This window comes from Tachypleus tridentatus, chromosome 2, assembly GCF_004210375.1.
Source record: "Tachypleus tridentatus isolate NWPU-2018 chromosome 2, ASM421037v1, whole genome shotgun sequence".
NCBI lineage: Eukaryota > Metazoa > Arthropoda > Merostomata > Xiphosura > Limulidae > Tachypleus > Tachypleus tridentatus.
The window spans coordinates 145,397,708-145,410,051 of record NC_134826.1 but is presented as its reverse complement, the minus strand read 5'-3'; the positions used below and the strand labels follow the sequence as shown (position 1 = coordinate 145,410,051).

The 12,344-nt window shown below is 32.4% G+C and overlaps 1 protein-coding gene across 8 annotated transcripts; it reads left to right on the top strand.

Moving 5' to 3' along the window:
- Positions 1-279: 279 nt before the first annotated feature.
- LOC143245300 (uncharacterized) lies at positions 280-10,633 on the top strand. 8 transcript variants are annotated; one of them, XM_076491490.1, is made up of 7 exons: positions 280-420; positions 3,544-3,658; positions 3,884-4,000; positions 4,689-4,844; positions 6,972-7,094; positions 9,822-9,973; positions 10,369-10,633. In XM_076491490.1, the coding sequence occupies exons 4-6, from the start codon at positions 4,835-4,837 to the stop codon at positions 9,902-9,904; spliced, it is 216 nt and encodes a 71-aa protein (XP_076347605.1). In that variant the 5' UTR covers positions 280-420; positions 3,544-3,658; positions 3,884-4,000; positions 4,689-4,834; the 3' UTR covers positions 9,905-9,973; positions 10,369-10,633. The 8 variants fall into 8 exon arrangements, with proteins under 8 accessions (XP_076347605.1, XP_076347603.1, XP_076347600.1 ...); XM_076491488.1 differs by lacking the exon at positions 6,972-7,094; XM_076491484.1 differs by lacking the exon at positions 3,544-3,658 and having other exon boundaries at positions 291-420.
- The last annotated feature ends 1,711 nt before the right edge of the window (positions 10,634-12,344 follow it).

The following is a 12,344-nucleotide window of genomic DNA, read 5'->3' as shown; positions in this document are numbered from 1 at the left end:
TACAATGTAAACAAATTATGTAATACTTCTGTTGTTACTGTTTAGTGGAAACTAAAACTAAAACTCAAGGCTGATTGGTATTTTCTAACTTCTGTTATTGCAGACATGGTATTGCTAATTTTAAAAACAGTCAATTGTATGTGTGTGTGTGTGTGTGTGTTAAATAAAATGCTGGTTTTAATATTTCGATGATTTGTTAAATAGGCAAACAATTATCACGGAAGAAGCCGGACATCTGATGGATAACCTCTAACAGTGGGTGTAAATGGATTATACTGGACAGATGCAGACAAGCATGAATTGTATTTCCTGGTCTCTAGTGATCTTCAACAAAAAGACTCATAAGTCTACCAGACACTCAAAATTTTGCTCCAACTATGAGAAAAGTGTTCAATGTTCTTGTTTCTCAATTTCAAAAAGGTACATTTTATGTCAAAGGTTCAATATTTAAACAAATCTTGAGGCAAACTGGTAGCCAGAGTTTGGGGTGGGGAGTGCAAATGACCTCCCTCCCCCTTCTAGCAAGAATTCAACTTTCACACTTTTTAATAACTGTAAGTACACATTTACAATGATCATAAAGGAACCATTGCATTACTTCAGAACCTCTTTTTGTATTAAATTGACATGCTTACTATAATTAAAGCTCTTTAGGGATATTTAGATACATAGCTCTTACTTTAATGTTTATCCTCTTTTGTTTCCCTCTATTACAAATTTTTATAGCAAGTTCTTACATTTAACTACTTAAAACTCCTGCAACTCCTAATGACTTTGTGTAATAACACCCATTGTATTGACATTAATTTCTTTTGATAAAAGAGATTGCTGACAGGATGTGCTGTGACTCTTTAGTTTTAAACAAGTGGTTCGTTATATCCTTTCTTTCTGATGTACGTTTAGTAACGTGGTTCTTGCTGTCCTTGCAGACCTTTTGGAGTGTTTTGTTTATTAATCTTCTCAAATGTTTCAAACACTTTGTTTTGGTTTTTAATTACTCAGGGCTATCTTTTACATTATTTCAGTTTTTGAATATTTTTCAAGATACATTAGGATCCATTTTAGAAGATGGCAGACAAAAGTAAAGTGAATAAACTTTAATAATGTACATGTATTAATTCCAGACGTATCCAAAGTCTGTTTGTAAAATGGTTAAAAACTGGACATTAACATAATAAACTGAAGTATAACTCACTCCCTCAGTAACTTTGAAACAAGTTATTTTGGATTTAAATCTCTTAATTATAGCTTAAGTTTCACTTGTTACTCTGAACACCTTGTCTGAAAATGCTACAAGTAGGGAAAGTATATGTCGAGTTTTTCATATGTATGTGTTTTATAGATTTTGTTACATGGCTGGCTTGAATAGTATGTAAACTGGAATTAAACATGTCATGTTAAAATAGTGTTTTATTTCTAACTTGTATATCTACAAATTGTTAAATTTACTTTTGATGCTTGAACTGATGCATTTGTTTCAACAAAATTGGGTATTTGCTATATTGGGGTGTACAAAGAAAATAAAAAAAAAAGTTTTGGAGAAATTGTATTTTTAAATTCTTTAGACAGTAGAAATTAACTTCCCCGAAGCTAATGTTCTGGGTAGTATTTCTCAAGCATGATAAAAATTATATGTAATTGTTTTGCACTGCATGGTCATCTAATGTTAAAGATCATTTATCTTTTAAATTTTCTTCATAATGTTAAGCTGTGTGTAAGAATAGGCCCAAATAAAATTGAGTTTGTAAACTAAACTAAACTACCGTGGCAGGGGTTCAGTTTAGAGAGAGAGAAATCAGAAGAGTTCTCTCCCCAACCGGGGTGTTCAGGAACTTTGTAGTTCCTCTTCGTCCCCTTTCGTGGATTGTTATTAAGATTAAGTGGTGGTTTTATTTTTATTATTATTTTAATAAATTAATTATCATTATTATTCATGACTTTTTGGGTGGAGGATGACTCTCTAAATGCTGTTTTGGGTGGAGGCAAAGGCAGCAGTGGAAAGAAAGGCCGGGACTTGTCCCGAAAGGAAGAAGTTGGACAGAGGTGAATATGAATATAATTCATTCAAATCCAGATCAAATCAAACGGCACGATTCAGGGTATGGCAAAAGAGTTGCCTGGGCTGGGATCTAGAAATCCAATGCCTAAAGATTTTGATGTGGGGGGGAAACGGAGTGCCGAGAAAACCACTTTCACACGACAGGGCGAAAGTTTTGCCTGTCGTGTGCCCTGTACCTGAAAAAAAGGAATACATATTAATAGCATGGATTTTATTTATTTAGATTCTTTGTTGAGTGGATTGTGATTCTTGAAATATGTTGTAAGGTGATATGTATTTTGTTGGTGCACTTGATAATTTGTGTAGTGATGCCGTTAGTTTGTTTCTATTTTCTGCTTTTAGATAATATTTGAGAGAAAGTTCTGTTATTCTATCTCTAATAGTTGGTAAATTATTAATTTGGTGTAGATAATTTGTTGGCGTAAAAGATGGTAAACTGAATGCAGATTTTAATATTTTGTTTTGTTGCACTTGGATTTTTTGGAGTGTGTTGTTTGACATATTGTATGTTACTTGACATCCATTACTCTATTAGTGGGCGGATGTAAGCCTTGTATATTTGTATAATGGTGTTCGGTGCGCATTTCGATTGTTTACCAGTTATAGTCTTTAGATATGAAATCCTTTTTCTGATTGATGAGTGTATATTGTTTGTGTTTTTTCCATGTTAGTTTTGTGTCGAAAGTGACGCTAAGGAATGTGATGTTTTTGCTCATGTTAATGGTTGTGTTTCCAAGTGATAGTTTTATTTTTTTCTAGATTTTTTCTTTGCTTCTTTAGTTTTCTATAGAAGGTGATTGCTTGTGTTTTTGTCGGATTTAACACGACCCTCCACTTGTTGCTCCATGTTGAGACGTTGTTTAGTGATTCTTGTACGCGAGACGTGGCCATTACTGGGTTTCTGGAGGTGCTCCAGATTGCGATGTCGTCTGCGTATTGTGAATTGTGTGTGTATGTTAGATTTGGAAAAGGTATGTCACTGACGAAAATTATGTATAGAAGTGAAGAGAGGACTGATCCTTGGGGCACTCCTGCTGTTATATTAAATAATTTGGATATGGTTTTATTGACTTTTACTTGTGCTGTTCTATTGGTTAGGAAATTTGAAATCCATTTGACTATCGTGGGATTTATTTGTAGGTGAGTTTGTATGTTTATAATTTGAGCTTAAAAGAACCAATTATTTTGTGGCCAGTCATTGCCAGGTGTTTAAGGCACTCAACTCGTAATCTGCGGGTTGCAGGCTCAAATCCCTGTTACACCAAACATGCTTGCCCTTTCAGCCACAGGAGCATTTATAATGTGATGGTCAGTCCTACTATTTGTTGGTAAAAAGAGTAGCCCAAGAGTGGGCAGTAGGTGATGACTAGCTGCCTTCCCTCTAGTCATACACCCCTAAATTGGGGACAGCTAGTGTAGATAGCCCTTGTGTTGCTTTGCACAAAATTCAAAACAAACCAAACCAAATTATTTTGTTTTTCTAGACCTATCGTGCATGAAAGAAGAGGTCACTTGCCAGTCTGGACAGTGGTTTAAGGTTGCAAATGAGTCTCTGAAATTCAGACTGTCCAGATCACTCAGATAAGGGTAATCACTGTGGTGAGTATCTTCAGTGGTAAGATCCTTACTTACATGGACTCTAACTTTAAATGTGAATTAATTGACAATTGGACTTTTATAATCTGTTTTTAACAAGTCCATTTTTGGAAAAGATGGTCGTGAAATGAAAGTCCAACCCAACTGATCCCTAATCTTTTCACTGACTTTTAAACCTAAATAGTTCAATTGGCATTGAACTAATTTATAAATTAATGTATGTTTCAGGTCCATCATGGGATACTGACAATGGAGAATTTGAACATCTTTGTCAAAACACCCCAGGGGGAGCCATATGTTCTTGTATTTCTGGTTATACTCTGTCAGATTTTTGTAAATGTGAAGGTACTTGTGTCTGACTTTCTTCACTGACTTACAAAACTATTCTTTGTTCCTTTTGAAACTGTTTGTCAGTGTATAAAGTACAAATTCAGTTTCATGGAATTTCACTATCAAATAAGCCATTTGTTTAAAATTTAAAGTAGTGGAAAATCAGTTTTATTGGAGTGAAACAAAGGTTACGTCCATGCTTCAAACAAATAATGTTTATTTAGATATTGATGTGAGGGTACTGTAGGTACTCCTGTAAAAGTACTAAGGGTGGCCTTGAATGCTTTTGTAAACTTTGCTATATCCTGACCTCAGATCATTGCTACTCTAAAACTACAAGTGAGTTAAACTGTTCAAACTTAAATAGATTATTTGTGTTTGTAAAACTGCTTCTATAATTTATATTTAGGTTAATCTTTATTTAACTGATAAAATTTCAGGGTTCACTCATTGTCATTTTATGGAGCTTTTTTAGTGTTTTTCCTAAAGTCAGTTGATCATAATTTATTTCAATATAATGTTATGACTTTGCACACAAGTTAATGTCTTTCATTAAAGATTAAGGATTGTTAAACATACAGCATGTACAAAGGCTTTAGGACATTTAACATTTTGGATGTATTTTAATTTTTTTGTTAATCAAAAATACTTTTTAAAGGCAAACTTCTTCAATAAACTTAAACTGAAGTTTTCTTTCCACCAGGTGGTGTACCCAGTTTACCTCTTGCCTAATGAGGTTGGAGCACTGACCCTAGGAGGCAGATCTAATAATGTTATGTTTCACAGGAATGTTGCTTACTTACAGGGTGTGGACTGTGACATGCAGAACAAAGTAATTTATTGGTCTGCATGGAAAGAGGCAAGTTTCTATTTAATATTCTTGATGTGTATATTTTGTAATGTTGGAAAGATAACCTATTAATAACATTACCAATAAAGATTAGAATAGATTAGTTGCTTCATTAACTATATTTATTACTGGGTTAAGTAAATTTGATTGAAAGCTAATATTAATGTTTGTTCAAGCAACACTTGAGAGGAAACTTAATTCTAACAAGGGAGAAGTGGTAATCAAAACTTATGGCCATCTTTAAATCCATATGGTTTTGTTGTTGTTATTAATTGTAGTGAAGAATGTGACTGTTAAATACATTGTTAAATGGGTCAGCTTTTAGATGTGTGAGAAGCCTAGTTATGTAATTGTAATTTTGTGTATTACTTTTAGACGTGTGAGAAGCCTAGTTATGTAATAGTGATTTTGTTTGTTACTTTTTAGACGTGTGAGAAGCCTAGTTATGTAATAGTGATTTTGTTTGTTACTTTTTAGGCGTGTGAGAAGCCTAGTTATATAATAGTGATTTTGTTTGTTACTTTTAGATATATGAGAAGCCTAGTTATGTAATGGTGATTTTGTTTATTACTTTTAGTTAGATGTGTGAGAAGCCTAGTTATGTAATTGTAATTTTGTGTATTACTTTTAGACGTGTGAGAAGCCTAGTTATGTAATTGTAATTTTGTGTATTACTTTTAGACGTGTGAGAAGCCTAGTTATGTAATTGTAATTTTGTGTATTACTTTTAGACGTGTGAGAAGCCTAGTTACGTAATGGTGATTTTGTTTGTTACTTTTTAGACGTGTGAGAAGCCTAGTTACGTAATGGTGATTTTGTTTGTTACTTTTTAGACGTGTGAGAAGCCTAGTTATGTAATAGTGATTTTGTTTGTTACTTTCTCTCCCCATAAAGAGAGGACTGCCAACCAGTAAAATGTTAGGTATAAATGTTTCTAGTATTTAACTTTGTGCACAATCTTCACTTGTTTATTAATGATTGTTTCCTACATTGTAGGGAGCTATTAGTAGCTTCTCTCTAGCACTAGCACATAAAGTCATGAAAGGCTTGCATCAGCCATACCTTCTGTGTTATGACTGGATTGGTCAAAACTTCTACTTTTACAAACAGTAATGGTAAGATAGGAGCATCCACCAGAGGAGGAAAGTTTTATGTATAGAACTGCTTGATTCCAAAATCTTCCATATAAGTAGTTTCACTCTTTCACCACCAGAGGACTAATGTGATTTAATTCATAGTTATAAAATCCCAAACCCTGTCATGCTTTATAGATGATGAAATAATACAATATTGACAAATATAAACAAGTTTTATGTTTTTTTACACCAATAGTATTGTAGGTGAGCTGTTAATATAATTGATTAATCTATCATCCATCACTCTTAACAGATTTTGTTACATTTTATTTGGATAGTTGGGATACTTGCATGGTAGTAACTTCCAGTCTTAAACTCTCTAAGAAATTGTGTGTTACGTGGAAACATTTTTTGTTTTTAAATATAAAACATAGTTGTTTTTATAGAAATTGTAACTGTCTATTTTTCTGATTTTACATTTAAAGTTGGATCAGTTTATTTTCATATTTTTATTTAGAATAATGCTTTGGAGTGTCTGGAGAACTTCAGTTGTAAATGGTGTTAGAACAATATCCTGAGGAGATACGGATGTAATGAGATATTGGGTAATTGTAACAAGAGTAAACTGGCCAACACCTGTAATTGTAGATCATGTTCACAAACAACTCTACTTGGGTGATGTAAGAATGAACATCACTGAGTGTTCATCTTTCAGTTATATAGGTGAAATGAATTACAAATGTACATTGTTTTGAAACTGAAATGTAAATGGTTGATGTTAACAAGAAACACCACTTACTTTGTATAAGTCTTACTGAGGTTGGTGAACTGACCAGTTTATAAATTTTACTTCTGTTTTGGATAAATGTTTGTAACTAGTTCTTTGTCAATAGTTTTGGAATATGAACATGACAACAAATACTTTATATTTTTGCAGGGATATGGTACTAACTAGTTTTTAATTTCTTTTGCATGTCTTAGAATTAAAATTGTCTAGGAAGGTATCTTCTATCCTTTCAGCATAGCTTTGTTTGGATTTCTTTTTTTTTGTTCTGGACAGACTGGGGTACAGACTCTATTTTGAGATATGGCAAGTTTACTGGACACTTGAAATATTTAGTACATCGAGGCAATGCTAAAGCAGTGGCTACGACTGTCATCCATAGTGTCAGGCAACCACAAGGTTAGAAGTTGAACATTTGAAGTTACCTTGTTTCCAGTATGTGCAAGTTATTTGTGCTTTAATTTTAGTATAACAAGACTTTGGACAAACAACAATGACCATATCGTTCATCCATGTGTGTTTCAGATTATTGCCACTAATTGTGAAACTTGGATTTCCTCTGTTTACACCAAAAATTAATATTCAATTTTCATTTTTGTTGTAGATGCTGTAATTTAATTGTAGTTACAATTGTTCCAAGTGTTTTTTAAAATTTTGTTTTTGCTACATCTGTTTTATTGACATTTTTTTTATTCCAAGATGTTATCTCAAACTTCTTTTTGGCTTCTAATCCATGTGGTCAGTCATCATGCCAACAATTGTCTAGTCATTCCACATGTTGTTGTGCCTCTGGGTTTAATTTGGGTAGTGATTCACGTTCTTGAGTTTCAAGGCACATGTAGACTTAATATATTAACAACTGTTAAAAGTTTATGCATTAACCATCTTGTTTGTTAGTAGGCTTAATTTTATTAAGGCATCCAAAAATGATTATATTCCATGATTCCTATTGGTTAGGAAAACTTTTAAAAGGTAATTTGGATGTTATATTTTGCATTCCTGGCCTGAGAAATATTGTAGAATTTCATTTAGCAAACAAATGATGGAAAATGTCAACGAATTTAAACCTTCAGAGTTGTTTATAGAGCATCACGTTAAAACAACTGACACCAACTCAGAATTACATAGGTTAATTTTGACACCTGGTACATCGGTATTTCTTTAATTTTCCTTTATGGTCAATTTTTGTGCTGCAAGAAGTAACATTACTGTTATTTAAGCAATAGTTGTGTTCCTGCTTAAACATATTGTAACATCTTTCAAAGCTTCATCCCTTTAACCTTGAACTAGATCATGAATCGTTTTACTATAGATCAAACCTGAAAGCTCCTGACCATGTAGTTGGTGATCTCTTTCCATTATGTTTGTCTTCATTTTACAAGTTTCTTCTAAATTATAACAGTTACCATCTCTATTAGTGATAGGAAGAAAGCTTACTATACTGGAGATAGTAAGTCACTGACATTTGTATAGTTTTGTTTTGGTAAAGGCAGAGGTTCCAAAGATGGAGTGTACCTATAGGATTTTGACACATTCCTCCAATCTTTTATTTATCCACTTAATTTTCAAACCTTCTAATGATATAAATTTAATTTCGTCATAAAATACACATTACTAAACATTGTCGCACAGTGATGATGTATAGTGTACTTCAAGCAAGGGTGATTGGAAACAAGTAATCTAAAAGTAAAATTTGAATAGTTAAGTGTAAACTTTAGAAAAACAACAACAAAGAAAACATTAAACGTCATATGGTGCATGTAAGGGTTTCTGAGAAAGTGGCTGTTATCTGTAGAACTTTCTTGTAGAAACAGTCACTTGAATTGAATTGCTGAATACTTTTATAGATTAAATATCAAGACACGAATAATATACTGGAATTGTTTGTCAAGCAACAAACAACATATTGGAGACAGGAAAAAAAACTGACAATCAATATAAACAAATAGCAAGAGAACAGCCTTAAGTTCTCAATTATTGGCTTTTAACACAATGGTAATCTCTTGAGGTAAAAGTATTGTAGAGATTGTATAGTGCTAGCATGATAAAGTAGAAGCAATGTTTTAATGGGTATATTCTGAAATTGTATCAATAACTTGAACAGTGTGTCTCATCGTGGAAACTTTATGATGTCGATGAAAACTGACTTATGTCACTTGTTTGTCTTTTAAATAATTTTTGCAATTTTAAATTTTATGATGTTTAATAATGCATTTACCATAAAACAAATACAAAAGGAATAACCTTTTGTTGAGGAAGTAAGTGTTACATTGAATGTTCATGCCTCATTTTAAAAAAACAAAATCCTTTAAGTAGGAAGAACCAACAAACAAACCCACTTTTCAGTATGTAATGCTAACTCTTTTAATTAAATATTTCAAAACTGTCACTTAGCTTATGTTTATTTATTTAGTTTCAGCTACAGTAGATTCTACCTTTTACATCCATCACAGAAAACAACTTGTCAGAAAACCACATGTCTGACATCTGTCTACTTTCCTAATGTTTCAGTAATGGAGAATGCATTGTTTAAAAAAAAAAAATTAAAGTGGAGGTTTGTGAAATACTCGAGGATAGTGGGACCACAAACCTACCCAAAATTCAAAAGGCCATTAACTTCAGGAGTTAAATCTTAACCACTGACAGGCCAAATAAGTTGCTCGATACTTTTGTTACCAGTTCCTTTACGTTACAATATGTAATTTCACTTAGTTATTTCAAATTGAAGAAAAATTTAGTTCTTCTAATTAATTTCTACATAATCATTTGTTTTTTTTCTACCAATTGAGGACTAATTCTGGTGTGAAAGTGTAGTTTTATATAATTGCACAGAGTTCCATATTAACTGTCTCTAGTACTTAGAGATTCCTGGCTCTCAGTTCTTTTCATTAAAACACTTTAAGCTGGTGTGAAAAGCTTAACATTCAGCTTGAAATACTTGAGAAATATATTCTAAATTCTATTAATATATTACTGTTCAACCTATAGTGATGTCTGAAGTTTAAGAGGAAGACTATTCTTTTTTCAGGAAACTTATCATATCATTGGTTTACGATGTGTGATTAAGTTGCAAAATATTTTTATTTGAATAGTAGTAATAATAATTAGTGTGGATATTGATTTCAGATATCTCCAGGAATCAACTGTGGCCATTTGGTGAAAGATTAGCTGTTGGTTTTAAACCTCCAACATTTGGTCTGCCAAACTAGGCAGCAACTGGTGTTTAAAAGTGAAGTCTGAGTGCATGATGGGGAAAACAAGGTGCTTATAGAGGCTTGGTACGTCCTGGTAACAAAGAATTTGTGCATTTATATTCAGTTACATCTTCTAATAAGTATAAGAGTTCAGATTTTTGCAATTCTTTGTTGTTAACTATGACTTTTAAATACCAATGAGTACAAATGGAGTACTTCATGTTGTAACTGAAAGGTCCAAACAATGGTTATAAATTAACTTACACTGGCATGAGTGAAACAGCTGAATAAGGATATCAGTTGCTTTATGGAACCTTTGTTTTGTCTGTTTTCTTACCTGCATATTTTCCTCTATATTCAGTTTTCTGGTATTTGTTGGTCATTAAATGAAAACGGTGTTTAATGTATAGGCCAAGAAAAACTAGTGTAAAATATGGCTACAATAGAAACTTCTTTATTTTCTATTTTGCCAACTTCAGGAACAAGTTCTTTTGTCGTTGGCCATCTATTGAACATGAAGATTGCTGTTGACAGTGAATGTCAGCCCAGAGATATGTTTGCGTAGGCCAAACGTTCCACAATAGGGCTGGCATGGAATGGAGTCTCGACTTATTTCTATAAAAAACGAAGATGTACATTTTTAACCCTTACTTGATTTTTTTCTAATGAGTAACTGTTTTTGAATTTATTATATTAGAATATTGTTGTATAGAGGACAGAAATAAATCTTACTTTCTTATCGTAGTGAACTAGTGCACTTTATGTTGTGTGAAAAACAGTGCTACTAAACATTCAATGGTTATCAAATAATGGCAAAAGAAAACTTTCACCACCAATCAATTTTGTTTAAAAAAAAAAACAGTTAAATCATTAGATTCTGAATCTAGTATCGTAACTAAGTTTTGATACGTGAAGTAAAACCTTGCGTTTGAAGGCCTAACAGTAATGCTTTCCGAGGGCGACATCTTTAGCAGTTTTAAATAAAAAAGATCTAATACTCTGCTCAATAATAATTTAACGTTAAAAAAACTTGCATCTTTGTTCTTTTTAATACCAAGAAACCCGTGATCAAAATTTTTTTATGGAGTATAAAACAACATTTTTGTGTGTAACAACTTTACACATCAAAGTATCTAAGTCGTGAGTAGCAGAGAAAAGAACGTATTGTGAGGGCCACAGGTAGCTAAATGAAATCAGTGGAAGTTTGCACGTCAGAAATTTGTTGTAATAATATATTAACGGTAAAAATATCGCTTAGATAAAGTAAGAAGCCAACCTGCGTGACCACTTGTGCAGTTATGGAGAATAAGTTAAGTTAAATACGAGAACAAGAAGACGGGTAGATGGATGGGAACTTTACGTAAAATAAAATGTATTGATGATAATATTAAGAAAAAAGAAATATTTAGTTTGTCCCCCCCAGTAAAAAACTTAGTGTGGAATTCGAGTTTAAAAAGTCCTTTTGTAAGGTGAGGTAATTAAACATTCTTATAAAAATAGCTTTCCTCAAATCGTAAAGATAATGGAGTAGAAGTTACCTCTTAACCTCCTGACAAATTTTTTGTTTAATGAGAAATTTTCAATGATGTTAAAGGGGGTATATGTGGTACCCGCACGTGACATTTCTTGCTTACAAAATCATAATCGTTTGCTTAGTTGACAAGGGGACATCTGTAACTTTTTGTTAAATTGAACCCCATTGCTGCAACTGTATAATAACCCGCATATTTTTACCTGCAGCTTATTTCGATTTTTATAATACTCAAAATGCACTTATTTTAGCTCCGCCGGTTAACAAAGCCCAACCAGAAAGGCAGTCCAAAGAAGAATGTTTTAGTGAAATACTAGAAACTGGCCAGTCCTTTTCCATAAATTGTTCATAAAATATTTAGATAGATTCATTTTTCTTCTCATAATTATATTTTCAGTCGTCTGACGAAAATTAAGTTCGTGTACGTGTTATAAGCGAGGATTTTTTTTATGTATTACACTAAATTTGAAGTTTTAAAAAATAAATACGGTGGGATATAGTTAATTAAAATGTCCTCCAAAATCTCAAAGATAAATTATAGACGAGAAAAATCAGTGTACTTAATTGTGAAGGTAATTCTAAAGCTACTTACACGTGAATTACAATCTTGTACAAGTTTGACTATGAGATGGATCTTCCAATTACCAGAGAAAATGTTGGTGGATTAACATCGCTAGATGTCTAGTTATCCATGTGTCAAATGTGAATATGGTACAATAAAAATTGAACATTATTTATATAAATACCCAGGTTTATTACATCCACGTGTTAAAAAAAAAGTAGGGGTTTAAACCTTGTTTTAAATACCTTTATCAACTAACCTCTTGAACATCGAAAGAAACGAACCTCGTTCCAACTGTGTCAATTCAGGGATTGAATATCTATGTTGGTAAATTTAAGTTAAGATACTTTACTAAATTATTT

Coding starts and splice junctions, on each gene's coding strand:
- LOC143245300 (XM_076491483.1), top strand. CDS start 394: ATGTTCTTGTTTCTCAATTTCAAAAAG. Junction 421..3,883: donor TGTTTCTCAATTTCAAAAAG/GTACATTTTATG, acceptor TGTATGTTTCAG/GTCCATCATGGGATACTGAC. Junction 4,001..4,688: donor AGATTTTTGTAAATGTGAAG/GTACTTGTGTCT, acceptor TCTTTCCACCAG/GTGGTGTACCCAGTTTACCT.